Genomic DNA, 19,769 nt, shown 5'->3' with positions numbered 1-19,769 from the left:
ACATCTTTTGGTCTAAAATTAACTATAAACGATTATACTAGAATCACATTCCTATCCAGTAGTTGCATCGACAACATTATCGACATCGATAAATTTTTCTGACCATCGAGCTCAATTTTTACTTATTGACTCTGAGCATAAAGTTGTTGACACTAATGAAACATTTCAACGGTTTATTACTTCTTCTGGTTTACAGAAGCTTAAACGTGCGCTAGCTAGTACAAAGATGGACATTTTCTATGATAATAATAATGATCCTGATTTTTTTGACAGTCTTTCTTATCGAAACTTATAACAATTTAATATTAAAGCATTTTCCATTAAAAAAAGTACAACAAACTGCTGAAAGAACATCGTGCCATGGTTTAATAATGAATTAAGGTCTTAAAGATCTAATCTTTCTCTTATTAAACATATTGCAGATGCCACTAAGGATCCCGATTTGTTCAAAGTATATAAACAGCAAAAATGTGAATATAATCTGCAATTACAAATTGCTAAAAGTTAGCTTACTGTAATTTTATTACTAATTCCAATAATAAACCTAGAGACTGCTGGAAAATAGTAAATTTCGAAAGAAACAACACATAATCCAGTTCGGTACAACCTGATCTACCTCTAGACGAAATAAATCATTTTTTTTTACTACAATTGCAGAGAATATAATTACATCGTCCTCTTCAATTATAGAAATTATCCTTCTCCGAGCAAGTCCTTTTTTTTTCGTCCCGTTATGGAAGAAGATGTCTCTCAAATAATAGTCTCTTAGTACTATTTGTAGGGACGTTCACGAAATTAATAGCAAAATTTTAAAAGAAACTTACCAAATAGTTTTAACACCTTTCACTCATCTTATTAATTTAATTCTATCAACTGGAGTATTTTCAGAAGTACTAAAATACTCAAAAGTACTACCTATCTACAAAAAAGATGATTTCTCAAAAACAATTACAGACCCATAAGCATTGTTTCTACTTTTGGGAAAGTGATAGTAAAGGTTATCAAACAACAATTTTGAGTCAAATAATTACTTTAGCAACTCACAATATGGATTCAAAAGTGCTCGTTCTACTACGAACACGATATTTAATGTTTTGACCGAGGTGATTGAGGGGCTTGAACGCGGCAATTGCATAGCAATTTCCCTTTGCGACTTGTCGAAAGCTTTTGATTGCGTTTCCCACGACATTTTGCTCCACAAAATAAATTCCTATGGAATCAGAGGTACCCCTTTTAAGCTTATAACTTCTTATCTATGTGGCAGACCCCAGGAGGCAGTATCTAAAGGTCATCTTTCCAATTTTCTATCCGTAAAACATGGGACTCCACAAGGTTCGGTCTTAGTACCTCTTTTGTTTATGTTAACGATTTGTACAAATCCATGCAATTCGCAGATGATACGACATACGTCATTATCAGGAAAAAATAATGATGATTTAAAAATGTCTCATGAGGAAGGGTCTTCTAAATCTAGCACATGGTTTCCTGCAAACAAACTAAAACTTAACTCTGATAAAACGCAAAATTTGGTTTTATCTGCAAGTAATTTACACAATGATCCAGATAACAAAGAGACTGTTAAACTATTGGGAATAATCATAGATAATCGACTGAACTGGTCGGCTCACAACTTACGAAAAAACTGTCAAGGTCATTATTATTTCACCCTTCATAGTTTCGTTCGTAGATTGACGCCACCAAATGAGTGAATCAGATTCATGAAATTTTGTAAGCCCTATACAGGTGAATTATAACTTTACACTGATGCGAAAATAACTGTAGGCATTTAGTAACATAACATGTAACAAAAAATAAAAGTACATACAAGAGCAACGCATGTTGATGTCAACAACTAACGGTAAAAGCTACAAAAAAAAATTTATTGTCGTATGGAAAAGATGTGTTATATAAATTTTTCGATTGGATAAAAGTTTTTCTAATACAATACAAGAATAAATGTTTCGATCAATTTATATTGGGCAGTTATGTTAAATACTAGAGGTTGCTACCGCTGAACGTTCCTCAAGGTTTTACTAACGCAATAATTTTAATTCTTACTTACGAACAGTAATACTGCAAATGTTTCTTCCACTTTTGTAAGATTTTATGAAATTAAGCATAGTATTGAACTTAGATTTAACCAGTTACGACTACTCACAAAAGGAAAGCTTTTCCGTACCGGTTTCCAGACATTTATGATACTAAACGCAGATTCGACTGTGTTTTTTGTTCCTTGTTAGGTTGTTTTACTTGAATGTATTGACAATACATTTTATACTGTCAAAAACTAGTAGAGACTTCAATAAAATAATAGTCTCCAAACATAAAGATAAATAAAATTATGTGTACTGTATTAGATTACATTCAGAATTTGGCTATTTTGAGCATACGATTCGTTATCTGGAGCGTTCATCAGCACTTATTCCGGAGTCTCAATATAATTTGAGTCCTCAGATTATTTCGCTACTACACTCAATTGCACTATGCATTAATATATTGTATATATATATATATATATATATATATATATATATATATATATATATATATATATATAGCGAAACGATCTGGGAATTAAAGAGTTCCACCATTTTTAACTTAGTTATATAGCACGGTTATTCACTACTTGTTATGCAACCCATTCAGCAGCTCTGTATAACTGTGAAGATACTATTCAAAAATCTGAAATTTCTAGGGAGAGTCTAATAATTTGAGCAGATATTGTAGATTGCGTCAGAAGTGAGTTGTAAATTATAGCATTCGTAAAAAGATCAGAACCTTTTTTTATTGAACATATGATCAAAATACTCCATTGCGGTAGCATAAGACACAAAGCAAACGACTTTTGTGAGTTATTTGTAACTGAAGTATTAACCGAGTGATATTCAATTCTGTTTTTTTTTTTATTATAAATTTATTATATTTAGGGTATTAAGTTTTATAAAAAGTAAATCGGAAACCAGTATTTTACACCTTATTTATAAAGTATTATAGTGAAAGAGCCTAAGATGGCAGCTATGGACGAGGAGTGTAGAGTATATTGAACGTAACGAAATAGTTTCTCGAAAAAATTATGCTTTACTAAATACAGAATGTTTGTTTAAATAATAGACGAAACTGTACAGAGGTCCAAGATGAAGATGTGCTAGTGCTTTTTAACACTATTTTACAGACATTTAGTAACCAATCGAACATAACGACATTTATGATGAATTAAAAACGTTGAATGATCATCTTAAAGGCCTTTCGTTCCTGGTGGACTGTTTGCCACTGTTACTTCCAGCTCTTTGATTTGCTTATGATGATAAATCACTCCTCCTTCTTCTTGTGTATTGTAAAAGTTTATTGTACTACTTGTCTTTCGTTACATATGTGCAAAGTTTATCACTTTCAAAATTTTTATATCTCTCATGACATGGTCCTTCCATTTATCTCTAGGTATTTCCTTCTATATCCCTTGTTCCTTCCATCTATATCCCTTGGAATTTCAGTTTCTGGTTTCCATCTGGTGTTCTTAACAGTAGATCGTTTTCCTTCTCTCTGCGTCACAGTCATCAGTGTTTGGCCCTTAATAAAAGTAACTATATCTTCTCCCTTCATCATGTCTCCTGTTTCATAGTTCCTTCTTCTCATTTTTCCGTTTTCCATTCTTATTGGGTTCATAATTCTGCGGAAGATTTTCCTTTCGAATATTCTTAATTTTTCTTCGTCTTTATCTGTGAGACACATTGTCTCAGGTGCATATGTAACTACTGGTCTGATTGCAATTCTGTATATTTGCATTTTGTATTTCTGGATAAGTTGATAGTTTAAATTCTTAAACTCTTTCAAAAGTGCAGTTTTCTATCTTGATTTCTCTCGTCTGGTTATCTTCTCTTCTAGAGTAGATTAGATACTTTGTTTTTTCTTCGTTAATTTCTAGACCTCTTTTCCGTACCTCATTGTTGATGCTTCTTTTAATTATTCCTTTCTCTTACAATCCGGCAACGTCGCCGTTCAGCTGGTTAGGTTTCGTGTTCTTACTGTTCTTTCTGTCAATTGTCAATTTAATATGTCCACTAACTGTTTGCTGTTCTTTACACTATTTATGTATGTTGAGTTATAATTTGTGAGTTTTGCTAATGATTTTCTGTTCACTGCACTTTTTTCTGTCTCAGTACTGCTTTCTGTGTATATTTTTTCTAATTTATAACCACTATTTTTCGACGTTTTGTTGAAGTTAAGTAATTGTGACGTGCACACTGTTGCCAAGTCAAAAATGTCGAATTCCATTTCCAAAGATACATCACAAGTAGCGATCCAATAGGCCGTTTTGTGGTGACTTTGAAATGGGACAAAAGTCAACGTTGTCGTTTTTGAACGTTAAGAAATTCAATTTTATTACGTTCCAAATTTTTCAGGGAAAATGATACCTCTGTACAGTTTCGATATAGACTGAGAACTGAGGCTCAAAAAAAGTCGGTATAAAAAACCCAACGACTGTTTTATTGCTAAATATCATCTATAAATAGGTCAGTTATAATCGGGTAATCTGATAAGAATTTTTTTAGCTTATTTCTTTTTATAGGAAGGATAAGTTTTTCTCGATATTTTGTGATTTATCTCAAAACATATTCATTTTAGGTTATGATATTAAACATAGACTACAACAAAATTTGCGAAGATACTTAATTTGATTACATAATATCCTACACGATCATTTGAAACGTTGAGAGGCAATTTTATCCATTCTTAAGAAGCGCTTAGACTCTATTTTTATTCGCAAGGGGGCGCTGTGATAGACTGAAAATCAGTTTGTAGGTTTTTTGGTCGCCCAGAATTTCTAAAACCAATAGAAAAATTTGTCTATTGAAAAATTAAGACGTTTTCAAAACTTTGCTGAGTAGAAATTTAAAATTATTTGTTTGCTATTACATGTTTATATAATTATATTAAATTTAGAATATTTTGATGGTAAAAATAAATTGAAATAAATAAAAAAATATGACTTATAGCCCGTTTAAAAAATTTCCAAGGCTTGCCTAAGTAACAGAAAATATTTTTGTACAGTTCTCGAATGAATGATTTACTGTTTACGCGTAAAGCACAACGAGGTGCTCACCTTTCATAGTCTACCAAGCACTACATTGAAAATATCTTGCTCTATAATAAATTCTTAACTACTTTTGTTTATATTTTTTCTATGTAATAATTCTACATTTTAGAAAACAGCCACAGTTAGAATGCAGTGTTGGTCTTACGGCGGGCAGCGATGCCGCTCATGTCGACACAGTGGTAGTTTGAGGTTAGACTGGTTCGACAATGTAACTGTCTTATTTATACATCGGTGATTGAATATTGTTGTGTGCGCGTATATTCCAGTGCTATAATTCTTAAATCCGGTCCTGATGCGCCGCTCGGGTCAAACCGGCAACGTGGTCGGCCGTTCTCCCGTAAGAAATACATTGCCTATCTTATCTGCACTGCATTCTAATTGTGGTTTCTACTATAGTGCAGAATTTAAAAATACGTTTCCAAAATATAATTTTTCACTTTTATTATCTGTGTGTACGCCTTTTGCTACTCTGAGATAAAGGATCAAATAAATATGATGTTGATTTGTTGAAATTATAATCAAAAATACCAAAATTTTTCCGGAAAATACAAATGTTTGCTCATTTTTTGTTTCAATGGGAACAAAGGCATCCTTGTCATCCTGAATTTGATCGTTTCCTCCTCTTAAATGTAACAATTGAAATGCCTAGTATTTTTCGAGATTTTTTTGCATATGTCCGCATTTATTTAGTCAGATATAAGTTTGTTAAGTGCACAATTACTTTAGCAGGCGGAATCTGTTATACTATCTATCTAATTTTGAACTGTGAGCTGTCTGTTCGCCGATAAATTTAATTGCATGAAAGTAATTTCTTAATATTTGGTATAGTTACGTACCATTGAAAAAATGTTTTTAAAAGCTTCACTTTTCTGTACAAAATCGGGACAAGATTTTATAGATAAAAAATAAAAGACAAAATTTTATGAGAAACGTAATGTCACTTTTTTTTCGTACCTATAAAAAAGGAAGCACACCAAACCTCTTCCAAACAAAATAAGTCATATTAGATAAAGCAATAAAACCGTTTGTTCAAGCCTTAGTATTTACAAACCTCAGTTCTTGATCTAATAGTACTTAAATATTAATATTTTATACTGTACATTATATTCAATTTTGTTGTACATTTTTAAACACAATTTTAAACCATATAAATCGTAAAATAAAAGCAAATTACAAGTTTTAGGCACTATAAATGGTGTAATACTCATTAATAAGTACTTGAATCTCTTTTAGGGCAAATTTGACAATTGTATGTAAATTTTGTAGTTCTACGAAGACTGAAAAACGGTCATATTATAATTAAAAGCGTTATCTAATAATGTAAATACAACGCATACTGTGTTTTTCTAACCATTTGTATTTTAGATCAATTTTATGTATTTAGTAGGTTGTTCTGTAAGTTGTATCGATCGATAAGATGGTTTGAAATATGTTTTATTCTTCAGTATAAAAGCACTTTTTTCATTTATCTTTAATTCGGGGATCCCGCCACTAGTGAGCATATAGAGGACTCTCAAAATACACTTCTGCGACTATATTACCTTTTCGTTCAATGAAAATCGTCTCACACATGAGTTTTTTAAAATGTGAGAATAATCAGAAGGAACTAAATCTGGCAAAGAGGATGGATGTTTCAACAGTAAGTACTTTCTTACCGAGATGGTTTTTGTTGAGCAAAATGATTTGTTTTCTTCTGTAAGATTAATTCTCGCGAATTTTTACATTCAGTTAATTCAGAAAAGTAAAATAATAACTAATAATTTATTACCCTAAATGGGAGGTAATCTACCCGAAAAAACTCTTTTGCGTCCCAAGAAAAACTTACTTGACCGATTTCTGGACCATAATTCGTTTTTGGGGCCGAAGTATCTGGTTTGCACCTCTTCTTAACTCTTAATTCGATTTAAAAATAATGAAAGCAGACTTAAGTCTCATTCGTGGTGATTAAACGATGTATAAAATCCTTTTTAAATCGCTGCACACGTTGCTGAAGAAGTTTCATTCGAATGTTTTTGTTCTATTGTAAGTGAATCTATGCTAAATCTGGACATTTCAACAAGATGACTTTTTGCGCTTTTTTTTTTCTTTTCTGAGACCATTTCTCAAAGAATTTTACATCCGACTGAACCAAAAGGGTACAATGATAAATTAGAGGTTTATTTTTTTACCAATTTGGAGATAATCCATCAAAAAAACATATTTGTATCCCAAGAAACACTTTCATGATCGATTTATGAACATCAACTAGCTTCGAGCGCATTGTCAGATTTGAGCGCAGTGTCAGATTTATACCACTTCTTAGCCTCTTGTTTTTATTTGGAATAAGGGCTTATGTCTCGCCCATAATTATGAAACGCAGCGAAAACTTATTTTGTCCTGTTTTAAAGGCTCCAATATTTAGTTTAAAAGTCACATTTTGCACACAGTTTTCTGAACTCAAAGGGAGCTAAATGTGGCGAATAGAGTGGACATTTCAACAATTCGTACATTATTTTCGCCATGGTTTGTTGAACTTTGTATGAGAATGGGTTGTGTGGATGAAACATACTTTTTTGTTTTCTTTAAGATTATTTCTCACGGATCTTTACATCCCCAACTGGTACAAAAGGCTTTTGGCCATAAAACAACATTTGCATTCCAAAAAACACTGTCTTGGCTGATTACTAGACCCTAACTAGCTTCGAAGTCAAAGCTAACTAGCTTCGAAGTCAAAGTACCGGCTTTTTATCACTTCTTACCCTCTTGTTTTGATTTATAATAAGAGTAGTAGACTCAAGACGAATGATGATGAAACGATGCAAAAACTCCTTTTATCCCTTTTTTTTTTTAAGGCTCCAGTGGTTATTTCAAATCACATTTGAATATATATGTTCGATTGCTCGCAGATTGTGCACATTGTGCACACAGCTTACTGAAGACAGAGGGAACTAAATCATGGTTTTTTGAACTTTGTAAGAAGATGTATTATGTGGATAAAACATATTTTTTTCTTCTGTAAGATTATTTCTCATGGATTTTTCCATCTGGCTGGTACAAAACGTTACAATAATAGGATCTGAGTTTAGTTTTTTTTACCAGAAAAACACCTTTTGCATTCCAAAAAGCACTGTCTTGGCTGATTACTGGACCCTAACTCGTTTCATAGCCAAAGTATCGGGTTTAGTATAATAAATGGTAGTAGACTGAAGTCTCATCCATGAATATGAAACCTAGCAAAAACTCCTTTTTGTTATTTTTTAAATGCTCCAAAAGTTGCTGATAGCGAATGAGTCTACCATCGTGGATATAGCTTTTTCAAATATAAAATGTCATCCAAAATATTGCTCACATTGTCAAAAAAGGTCTTTATAAGCCTTCTACTTCTTTCTTGATTATTGGATGGCATTCCAAAACCCCAATTCTGTATTTTTGCTATAAATACTGGTATTTATGTATTTTTTGAATATCATTGACATGACTAGTTGTCAACACTTGTACGATCACTGTTTGCTATGAATATTGGTATTTATGTACCTTTTGAACATCATTCAAGTGACCAGTTATCAACACTTGTACGATCACATTCAATTTCATAAAGTGACATTTCTACTGTTTTAATTGAAGGCCAACTTCGAACACGTGTTCATATAATAGTGTCAAATGAAACGACGAACCCAATCTAATGCCATCTCTTATCGAACGACAAAAATTATAGAACAATCAGTTGTATTGATTTAATATCGTTCTATAGATCAGTAACTACTAACATTTAAAATGTTTGTTTGTTGATAATTATTTATCGGAACGTTTAAACTGTGTAACTTCATTTCTGAGAACAAAAACCATATTTTATGTGAAAAAAAAACACTTTCAGAACCGAAGGCTACAAAGTTCGTTCAAATTATTTATTCAAACGCATCGGTCTTTAATATTCAATCATATTGAATGTAAATTATTGCTCATTTGTTTTTAATCGTGTGGAAAGTATGCCTCCAAAAGAAACTGTGTCGGGACTTATGCGCATATTCTTCTTTTTTCATATTTTACTTTCTTATATTCCGGCACACAGTAAATGGTCTAACCTCAAAATTAATTGGACAGTATTTATATATTTAGCGTTACATATTTCGTCTTTGTATGTATTTTCTATTTTCTAATGAACAAAAAAGGAAATATCAACAACAGGAACGATCACAGAAGATCCGTAATATTTTTATATTGACAATATACATAGTTGCTTGTCCTAGTACCCAAATTAGACACTTTATTAGACACTTATGCCAGTTTGTTAAGGAAATCCTTACAGTTTTTTACGTTAAAACTGTATAAGGGAGTGTTTAACTGCTCAAAAAACGCAGAACAACTCCTGAATGTAAAGAAAAATTTAAACAAACCTTCGATGAACGTCCCCGTTATACAACAGAGCTCGACCACTCGACGCTAAAATCGTGACAAAGCTTCCTGCGTTATATGTCAGTCGACCTGTCAGAAAACTACTCACTGACCCAAAAAGACAGGCGGCTGTCTGATAGTGTGTGGTAATAATTTCGAGGACCGAGTCTTAACGATCCGGATCGTTCGTGAACGACCCATCACTTAACAGCAACACAAAACGTATGGACATAAAAAACTATATTAAGTGCTTGGAACTTTGACAAAAATATTTGAGGTTATGAATATACAATAAGACAGCTGAACACGGAACGTCATACTTCCAATACTCATTCTTTAGTGCGCATCCTGAGGTTACCGGCACAGTTTCTTTACGGGAGTTAAATATAATCGTACTAACGGACTATTTTAATAAAGAAAAATCGTGTTTTAATCACATTTGTAAACTATTTATTGTTCTATACACGTTTGAATACGTTTTCAGTTTAATTTAATCGTTTTACATGCTCTAAATCGTTGACACATAGGTAGTGTTGTGTTTTCAGACTGTTGAACTTCTTACAATGTTTCTCAATACGAAAGTTATACTAAAGCTAGTGGTTGTGATACATTTTTATATGAAAAGCAAATTTTGTAATGAAGTTTTGATATATTTTATGTAATTTGTTTAAATAATATTGAGGTAAATGAATTATGACGTGACATAAATCTCTAAATCAGTTTTTTAAACAATGTATTCACAAAATAGATTTTTGATGCATTTATATATACGCGAATTAAATGTTAAAATACTGAGCTAAAGATTAATTAATTCTTTAATGAAACTTGCAAGAATAAACATGATAAACACATAAAAAATTGAAATAATCGTACAAATTGTCATTTGTCGCAATTTTACTATGTAGCAAAAATATTTGCCGCTCAAGGTCAACTTGTGTGTCAAATGAAAGTTCTCAATTAGGTGATCAATTTAGGCATATCCGCGCAATTAAAAACTTCTTAAGTGTTTTTTTTAATTCTTTTTAAGTCCCAAAACTTCCGCAACTTTTCAATGCTTTGCCTTCGTCATTCAGCTCATCCTATCCTTCAAAGGCCTCATTTCATAACAGCACAACACAATCAGTTTTCGTAATGACTGTTGGAGGCCATCATAGTGTTTTCTTAAATCGTCTCTACGCCGCGGTGTAAAGGCGCGCCGTTGAGACGTTTCTCTTTAAGCGCCATTTTCAGTTTTTGACACACAGAGTAGCAGGCTACTAAGTCTGGACTCTAAGGAGACTCATGGAACTGTAACAAAGATAATGCACAACGTTTAATGAATGTGCTGAAGAATTATCATGATGAAGAAAACACTCGATCATTCTTTCTGCATTATGCAATCTTTTAGAACTTGATACGCACACATTGACGTGGAAAAACGAAAGCTCCCATTGTAAAGACGGTGGTTGTTTGGTTCGAGATCGTAACCGTAAATCCACGACTCCAGTAATGATCTAAGCATATGTTAATCATCATGAACGACATTTCCAAGTTGTCCGGAGAGACTTGAAAAGCAAACTTTTCGCAGTCAAATGACAATCTTCATAAATCGCCAGTGTAGCACTTTCTGTATCATTCGGTGTTGTGCTGAAAGATCGATCAGAATCATTCTATTTCTGTGTTTGGACATACATTCATCGCCAAAAGGCTTTTGCATCATTTGAACAGTTTCTGTACAGCTTCTTTTGGGTTTAAAGTTAAGATTAATGAAAATTCGTATCTCTCGCCATCATTTTTATTGCGACAAAAAAAACAAACAAAGCATGTTATGAATTAAAACTTTACTTTAGTAACTGCGGCACATGACAGGTCCTTGAAGAATTCTAATAAGTCCTAGAGTATGTTCTTGTTTTACGCAAATTTATGAGCCAAGTCCCTATATTTTTGGAACGGACCTCGTATATACACAAAAATAATTAATAAAACCGAGCAAAACCAAGAGTTGTATCAACTATTGAAGTATTACATCAGCTAATCCCACCTCTATATATTTTTAAAATTTCACCCATTCCCCCAGGAGACAAATAGGCTTACAGAGAAAAATCACTAAATAATCAATAAACCTTTTAAATTTTACCCCATTTCACTCTTTTATTGAAACTTTTTCAACTCAAAATGGTTAAAAAAATAAAGAGTTGAATGAATTTTATAAAATGAAATCAATTCCCTAAACTTGAAAATCAGTATTATTTGGATAATTTGTAGTAAAAGTGATAACGAATCTGTTCCTTTTAGTATTATTATCAGTATTTTGCAGTGCATATCTTTCTTGAATTATTGTTTAGCAATTAAATGGAACAGATGTTTTAAAATATTTTATCGAGGATTTTACGATTATAATTCATTTACCTGGTAAATTCTTTTACAATATGAAACAACTAAAACTCAATACTATTTTTTAGTCACTAGATTAATAATGAAAATTACTATAAGATACATTTTTAAAACATTACTCGAAATAGATAATTACTGAAATTAGTATATATAAAGTTTTTATTTTAAACATTTTAAAATTATTAAAGAAAGAAATTTCTGCCTTTTCATTTATAAACAGCAAACGGTACAACGAATTTGCAATATATTAACACAATTCGTGCCAGCTGGGAAGAATCTCTTTAATTTACACCTGTAATAACCATGAACAAGTGTCCTTCGCCAGTCATTGATAATAAGCTGCAGCAATTTTCCTCATATCCTCCATTCTTTATTCTTCAATCTCAGTCTTGACTAGTCCGCTAGTTTTTTTCCAGTTATGCCAAAAAATATATTAATTTGCGTAATAACACAATACCTTTTACTATAATAACCTTTTAGTTTTGCCTTAACAAATATTTATTTCGAAATATATTTACACACTACTTGAACATCCCAATAAATAGTATTGAGTTGCAGTTGATTCGGATCTTTTTTGTGTACTAACGTTTTTCCCTGTAGTAAAACCGAGCATAACTATTACATTTACCCTTTAACAGGTCTACTGCAATGAAAAACTGAGTTTGTGTGCGTGTGGCTAACTGATTTGGTAGTAGGTATGTTTTTAAAATAATTCGGCTATACTCTACGATTGTAAGGATGTATTTTTTTACAAATAAACATGGCTGCTATTACTGGATGTATTTTTTATACACTTTATGTTTATTTATTATTTTATAAAGCTTTTTATACGTGCTTGCACTTTACATACAACAAATTAGGATATCGATTTAAAATTTATTGGAGTTGAACATGGAGAAGAGTTCCCAAGGATAGGACTGGATAGGTGAATGGAGGTATTCTGAAGAAAGCTTTGACTCATAACGAACTGTGAAGTCACTGATGAAGTAGAATGTTTCCTAGGCAAGAAAAAAACCAGATGGTTTTAGAAAATGTTCTTCATACATTTTAGCTATAGTATTTTTCATATAAAAATGCGTGCACGTCACAATTTATATAAAGTGACGTCACTTATATTTAAAATTTCAAAGAGTTCAAATTTTCCTAACGCAGCTAATAATACGAAACCCATACGGAACTGCTCGATCTTTCATAGGCGTCAACATGATATAATAATCAGAAAAATGTAATCATCATTATATTGGGAATTTTAGAATTATATTGATTAAATAACCAAAAATATTTGTTAATGTTAATAATATAAATTTTATAAAATAACTCTTTAAGTCTAATATTCCACAAAACAATAATTTTAATTAAATATATTAGACAATTGTAGGCAACTGATATGGGAATACTTCAAATTTTTTGACAGTTCAGTATGTGGCGAAATTGTTTAAAGTGTTGCCGCTTTTTTAGAGTAAGAATTTTGTTTATGTTTTGATTTCTTACACAATTTGATCATAATATATTAATAAATTGTATTTATAAATACATATTAAATTTAGATTAATAGCTTTAAAAACTAATTATTGTTGTGTATTGTGATTGTGATATGCCAAAACAACTAAATAGTCTGTAGAAAGCTGATAAGCTTTCATATAAGATAGATTATTTTGAACAAGAAATAATGGCGGGACGTTTTTACTATTAATGCTCTAAATAGAGGTAACTTTAAAATTTAGAATATATAATTTTGTATTAAAATGTTTTCTTATGTGTTTTATGTGTTGCAGTAGTATTAAAACTAAGTGTATTTACTGCTATATAATAGTTTGACAAAATAGTTGACATTTTAAAAATTCCTCACTTACTATCTATTCGGATGTTTTGGCAATGCTGTGGGGTTCTAACGTAGTAAATCTTGAATGACGTACACGCATCTTTATATGAAAAATACTATAACTAGGAAGTAAGAAATATCGTCTTTGTTTAACTCAAGCAATAAAACACAATTTTGTAGAAGTTACACTTGTTTTAATCAACAGATTTACATTACAATAAGGATTATTGGAAATACAATAATTATAACATACAATTCAGTGATACTACCAAAAATTTAGATCATAAGTTTAGTGATATTTGTAGTTCCTGTGGTGGCCTGAAAATATAAAAGAAAACATTAGAAAATCTACTTTGATCAACTAACTATTAACTTACTGAGTTTGGTGTAATTAATGGTATAGAAGAAAATCATTGATCCAACTACTACATGTAAGAATGGTGCGATACCAGACTTTTTGGGTTGAACATACTTATGTTGCCATCTCCAATAAGCTAAAAAATAAATATATTTAAGATTTTAAATCATGTAGTGAATTTTCAAAAGATTACAAAGCATTCCTTTAATTATACATCGTAAAATCCTTATAATTACCCATCAGAAGCCTCATACTTTTTGATGATACAAATTAAATGATTATTCAACTTACCTCTGCTAAAAGCACCAGCGAGAGCTGATGGAGACTTGTTACGGCGAGCCAACCAGGAGCCAATCTCGCCAACTTTTACTTGTCCAAAAGGAGTATCAGCTGAAAATGCCAAAAGTCATATTTTAAGTATACATAATAATTTCGGTTTGCTTAATAATATACTTTTTAATTTCTGAGGAATTTAAAACTGTAGAAATAGTATAGTTTGTTTCAATAATACAGATAGGTCCAAAAAAGGAAATAACATTACACTCAATGTGGCTTATTTAATGAATTTTCTAGAAAAAGAATCTTAGGAAAAAAAAATAAAGACATTCAAAATTGTAAAGCAAAAGTAATGAATAAAGAAACATATTTTGTACACTTCAAGATATGTCTAATTATTTTGTATAAAAATAATCCACAAAATGTCTAAGAAACAACCTGAATACTTTTAATCATAAAAAACAAGAATATTCATGTCTGTACATAATATTATTTCAGTACTAGTATTGTTTAATAGGTAGAATGGGAAAAAAGGATAAAAACTGCAGAATAGACAAAAAAACAACAAAGTGCGAAAAATTAACATCTTTTATCATTACTTACTTTAATAATAAATATATTCTAAGAAAAATACAACCCAAAAGAAAGGATCTATAGAGTCTAAATATTAATTTAATATGTATAACCAAAATTACAATGTCAGATCTAGCTCATTACATAATGAAAATTTTAACAATTATGAAGTACTTACGCTTTCCATAAAAACGTGCAGGGTCATATGGTCCGTGAACTTTAGGATTATAGTCGGCAGGATAATCACCGAAAGCCATTTTGGAAAATATTTAGTAAAATGAAAAATGGAAAGATTTTCGTAACCTCTAGCACTGAACGAGGAACAGAAAGCCCCTTCCCTTCCTTGTGGATGTCAAAAAAATATTGACGTCTCGAACTGTCAACTGCGAATTATGACGCAAATGCATAGGCGTTATGAAATTAAATTAATAAATGCTTTCTAGGGATATTAAATTTAAGGAAATTTCAAATGTCTTAAATAATTTGTTTTATTATAAATTAGTTACATAATATTATACAATTATTATAAACTAATTTGTTTTATTATAAATTAAAGATTGTTTGAGAGTTCTGACTCTATTGCCAAATCTATCCACTAAACTATTAAAGAGCAATTGCAAAATTTCTAATAATGAACTGCAATTAATATCAAAGGAAATAAATATTAGTTCATTCGTGTTTTATATAAGTTATAAAATAGTATATATATATACTATTAATCCATAAAATAATATAATAAAAATGTACGTTTTATCGTTTTAAAAGCTTTCTTTGCATTTGAAGCCCATAACAAACATTATAAGGACGTGGCAACACTGCTAACGCAATATTTCGTTCTGTGAAAAAGCTTTCATTGGGTGGGAGCAAATGTGAAAACTGTCTATACTTAATTTTTTAAATTGTATGCAGTATATACATATTATCGTGTAGGGTTTTTTTTTGTTATTTTAGGATTATATTGATTTTTTCTTACTTTAAAATGAGTTTAAAATACTAGGTAATTTTACGTACCTTTTGAATTTACCGCCATGTTTATGTATAGTAACGCACCCTGACACTAAACAATGCGTCAATTGTCGTTTTACTTTTTCACATGGACCTGACACTGCTAAGTGGGAGTGTGCTGTGGTTTAGAACTCTTGGAAGAAACAGAAGAAGAGTGAATGTGTCATCATCTGACAGTTCTGACACGGTTGTCTTGCCAACAATAACCACATCATTGGGTATCAATGTCAACAAATCAAAATCGATGCATTACAAATAAAAGAAGTTTTAAGATGTGTGAAAAACGCAAAGGTAATATTTAAAATATAGTATATTTTAGAAGAGTTAAAATGACGTTTTCGTTTTGGTGGATTTTTACCTATTATTTCCGTTCCATCATAAAATGGTTTTTAAGAAAAACAACAGGACTGTGTGAACTGCAAAGGATATGTTATGGTGAAATACCTGGAGCTCCAAGGATTAGAAAAGTTGAGTATTCATTGTTTATGTCCAAGTCACATCAAGTAAAGCAACTTATACAGCACTTAAACAGTATATCAGACAACAATGGGTTCATAGGTCCAAATGAGCCCGAAATATTGAATGGGGCTGTTAAAGTAGTGATGTTAGTGAAGAAAATTGATCCCAAAATACATTTTCAATTTGTTAAAAGCTTTGGAAAATGTGTCGAACAAATTTGGGGATACAGGCAACTTATTGCTGAAGCAGAACAACTAAGAACAATGAATTATGATTCTGATGATCCCGAACATGAGGCAAAGCTGCAAAATTTGTGGATGATGCTTAAACCTAATGAGAAATTAGAAGGTAAATACTTAGTTCATTCAAGTTTTTTTGTTGTAAAACATTTTCACCTACTTTCTAAGATTATATTTTAATAAAAATATTGTGTTACTTTTAGGTCGAATCACAAAACAGTGGCAGGAAATTGGTTTTCAAGGAGAGGATCCAAAAACTGATTTTAGAGGAATGGGGCTCTTAGGTTTAGAAAACTTACTGTATTTTTCTACAGTATACAGCTCGGCAGCTCAACATGTTTTAGGACATTCCTACCACCCTGTATATGGGTATTGTTTTGCCATTGTTGGCATTAATCTCACTAGTTTAGCATGGACTTTGTTAAAAGAGGGCAGTGCAAAGACTTACATATATAACAACTCTGCGGGTGCTCCTTCGATTAAATTATTTCATCAGTTTTATAGTTATCTGTTTTATGAGTTTGACAGATTTTGGATGGATTGTAAGCCTAAAGACATTATGGAGTTTTCTAATATTAAAAATAAGTTTGAGGATAATGTTAGGATGAATCTACAGGATCCTACAGCAGATTTTAGAATAGGTGTTACAGTTGACAATGTGTAAATTGTTGTATTTTACTAGTGTCTCAAAGTTTTTATTATTTATTATGAAAACGTGGATCTGTTGTTACTCAATTTACTATTAAGTGTACAGGGTATTTCTTAATATGTATCAATCTTTTTAGAGCACAATTTTAATGCCAAAATATGATAAAATACCCTACATCATATAGATACACATTATTCTTCTCTTTGATTCTGTGTGCATTCCACATCAAACTAATTGTTTCATAGCCCTTTTGATACTTCACCCAACATGTCTTTTTCTATTTCTGAAAACAGAGCTAAGTTAAAGGATGATAGAAGACAGAAATATAAGTCTGTCAGACAGAAGGAGAAATATCTGGATGATCAATGTCCAAATGTTAAAGATATCACTCAAGCAGCAAAACTAAGTGAAAATTCTCAAGTCACTCTATTGGACAAAAAGAAAAAAAGTCACTATTGGATAAAATGAAAAAAGGTGGAATAAAATCATTAAGGATTGGAAACCAGGGGTTTAGAAGTGAAGAAGAAGGAGACTGTAGATGAAATGGGTAGATAACCAGTGAAAAATTATGTGACATAATTACGCAGATACACATTGCTCGAGTTAGAGAAAAATAGTAGAAGACTCAGACTGGATGTCAGTTTTTTTCAGTTTGATGCCACAGTAATCTGGTATCCAAATCTGCGTCATGATTTGATCAAAACCTTGGTCTATCTCTTCATCTAATTTGCTCAGGTTTTGTTAATAGAACACATCTATTTCGGCTTTCTCATGATATGACTAGATGTCTTGCCCATCCCATCACAGGCATTGTCTATATAAACATTATAAAATCCAAAGTGAATTAACAGAGAAGTCGATAGGGTTATTATTTTCATGCTCTGTCAACAGAGCCTCATTTGTTATCTAACAGAGTATACCAGATAAAATCTTATCTGCATTTTGTTAATGTGCAATTATCTTGCTTAATGTATGATTCAATTCGTTTATCTATTTGTAGACAATAATTGTAACAAATCGCAACATCTCTCTTATATAAGTTCAGTGGAGCATAATCTCAAAACAAGTCAGTGACCAAGATCTTCACTTCACAATCAACAATCATCTTATTCCCTGGCCTCTTCGCCAGTCCTTCTCCAAGTTTGTCTGAGAAATCTTGGTTATATATAAACACCCATCTTTATTTCATTGTCAAAGGTGGCTTATATATGAAAATGCTTGGTTAAAACAGCCGCAACAAAGGTAACTGTTAACATGAAGTTTGATGTTGACTAGTCTTTATAGCTTTCAAGCTTCTAGGTAAAGACAGTAATTTTATCAAAAATAAGTGATGAGAACATATTTCTCATAATCTTGCCTCCTTTGTACAAATAATTTTTTATCCCTTTATATGAAAGTGTTCTATTTTATATATAAGCTATTTCTTTTTTAGTTCATTGTATGTCATCAATGACATTTTTAGGTAGTCTCAAGACAACCAACTGCTGAGAAATTCAGTAACAATTTTAGAAATATTTGGATTTATACACAACACTCAGAAAACAATACATTCAGTGTTATTTAAAATGTCAATCCAGCTTTAATTTATGGAGTGCAAATGACAGTCATTGTTGGTGTTTTTACAAAGTTGCTTAAAAATTGTTAAGTATGAATAAGCAATTACTTATTGTATTTTATAAAAAAAGGTTAGGTAATATAATAATAACTTTTTCATAATTCATTCTCTAGAATATGGTAACTCTATGTGAAAATGTCAACTGTCTTTGATGGCATGCAATAAACATTAAAGAATATAATTTTAATTTCCGATCTGATATGACACAAATATGTTATTAAAATTTTTTATACAGTTTTTAAATTGATTATTTAAATATCCGCTGCAGTTTAGTGCAAATAAGGCAAATCTAATAATTTAAATCTAAAATTGCAATCACAGGAAACAGTATAATTGGGACGTTTATGTTAGAACCGCATATTATGCACTAAAATGCAGGTTGAATTATTTATTTTTCTAAAGATCAGGGATTATTTTTGTAAGCAGCTGGTGTTGTTTATATATTTTTTATTTTAAATATTTTTAAGGAATGGAGAACTAGTCTTTTACAAAGCAATATATATTTTACATTTATTTTCTAAATATAATTTATTTATTTTATTTCGTCTCATTTTTTGCCTCGCCTTGAATATGAACAAAAACAGACTATTTTTTTTTCTGGAAGTTGTTATACATGAGTCGGCCCATTCTACAATTCTAGTACTCAAAACTAGCTTGTACTGATCTAGTGGATGTTTGTGGAGTTATTTGCTACTCTTCCAAAAGTGCCTGACCCCAACGATCTAGTGCTTTGCTATCCTTGACTGTTATAGTGACAAAAGACTCTAGCACTGACTGTTCAACATAGCAGCCTGTGGTAGTTCTAAACCGATTCCTTTCCTGGACAGTACAGAAATCCAAAAGTGATTCTATACCTGTTGTCAGTATGCCCCCCAAGAGCCGCAAGTCCAAAGCAAGTTTTTGCATGTTGCTTAATTTGAGTATGGCACTTTTC

The 19,769-nt window shown here is 31.3% G+C and overlaps 2 protein-coding genes across 2 annotated transcripts; one reads left to right on the top strand and one right to left on the bottom strand.

Moving 5' to 3' along the window:
* Window positions 1–13,833: 13,833 nt before the first annotated feature.
* Window positions 13,834–15,229, bottom strand: ATPsynF (ATP synthase, subunit F). The gene is made up of 4 exons (XM_072525052.1): window positions 15,047–15,229; window positions 14,311–14,409; window positions 14,039–14,155; window positions 13,834–13,979 (listed from the first exon to the last, which is right to left on the bottom strand). The coding sequence occupies exons 1-4, from the start codon at window positions 15,123–15,125 to the stop codon at window positions 13,951–13,953; spliced, it is 324 nt and encodes a 107-aa protein (XP_072381153.1). The 5' UTR covers window positions 15,126–15,229; the 3' UTR covers window positions 13,834–13,950.
* An 835-nt stretch (window positions 15,230–16,064) lies between these two features.
* LOC140436330 (ELMO domain-containing protein 2) lies at window positions 16,065–19,375 on the top strand. Its single transcript, XM_072525051.1, has 2 exons — window positions 16,065–16,680; window positions 16,775–19,375. Exons 1-2 carry the CDS (start codon window positions 16,203–16,205, stop codon window positions 17,233–17,235), a joined length of 939 nt encoding a protein of 312 aa, XP_072381152.1. The 5' UTR covers window positions 16,065–16,202; the 3' UTR covers window positions 17,236–19,375.
* Window positions 19,376–19,769: the final 394 nt, after the last annotated feature.

This window comes from Diabrotica undecimpunctata, chromosome 3, assembly GCF_040954645.1.
Source record: "Diabrotica undecimpunctata isolate CICGRU chromosome 3, icDiaUnde3, whole genome shotgun sequence".
Lineage (NCBI taxonomy): Eukaryota > Metazoa > Arthropoda > Insecta > Coleoptera > Chrysomelidae > Diabrotica > Diabrotica undecimpunctata.
The sequence above is the reverse complement of the archived record's forward strand: the minus strand, read 5'-3'. Positions and strand labels throughout refer to the sequence as shown.

What these genes read in the sequence shown, in the direction of transcription:
- ATPsynF (XM_072525052.1), bottom strand. Translation starts at nt 15,125, where the DNA reads ATGGCTTTCGGTGATTATCCTGCCGACTATAATCCTAAAGTTCACGGA. An exon ending in TGCACGTTTTTATGGAAAGC is followed by an intron (nt 14,410 to 15,046) that starts GTAAGTACTTCA and finishes TGGCATTTTCAG; the next exon opens with CTGATACTCCTTTTGGACAA. An exon ending in CGCTGGTGCTTTTAGCAGAG is followed by an intron (nt 14,156 to 14,310) that starts GTAAGTTGAATA and finishes TTTATTTTTTAG; the next exon opens with CTTATTGGAGATGGCAACAT.
- LOC140436330 (XM_072525051.1), top strand. Translation starts at nt 16,203, where the DNA reads ATGACGTTTTCGTTTTGGTGGATTTTTACCTATTATTTCCGTTCCATC. An exon ending in ACCTAATGAGAAATTAGAAG is followed by an intron (nt 16,681 to 16,774) that starts GTAAATACTTAG and finishes TGTTACTTTTAG; the next exon opens with GTCGAATCACAAAACAGTGG.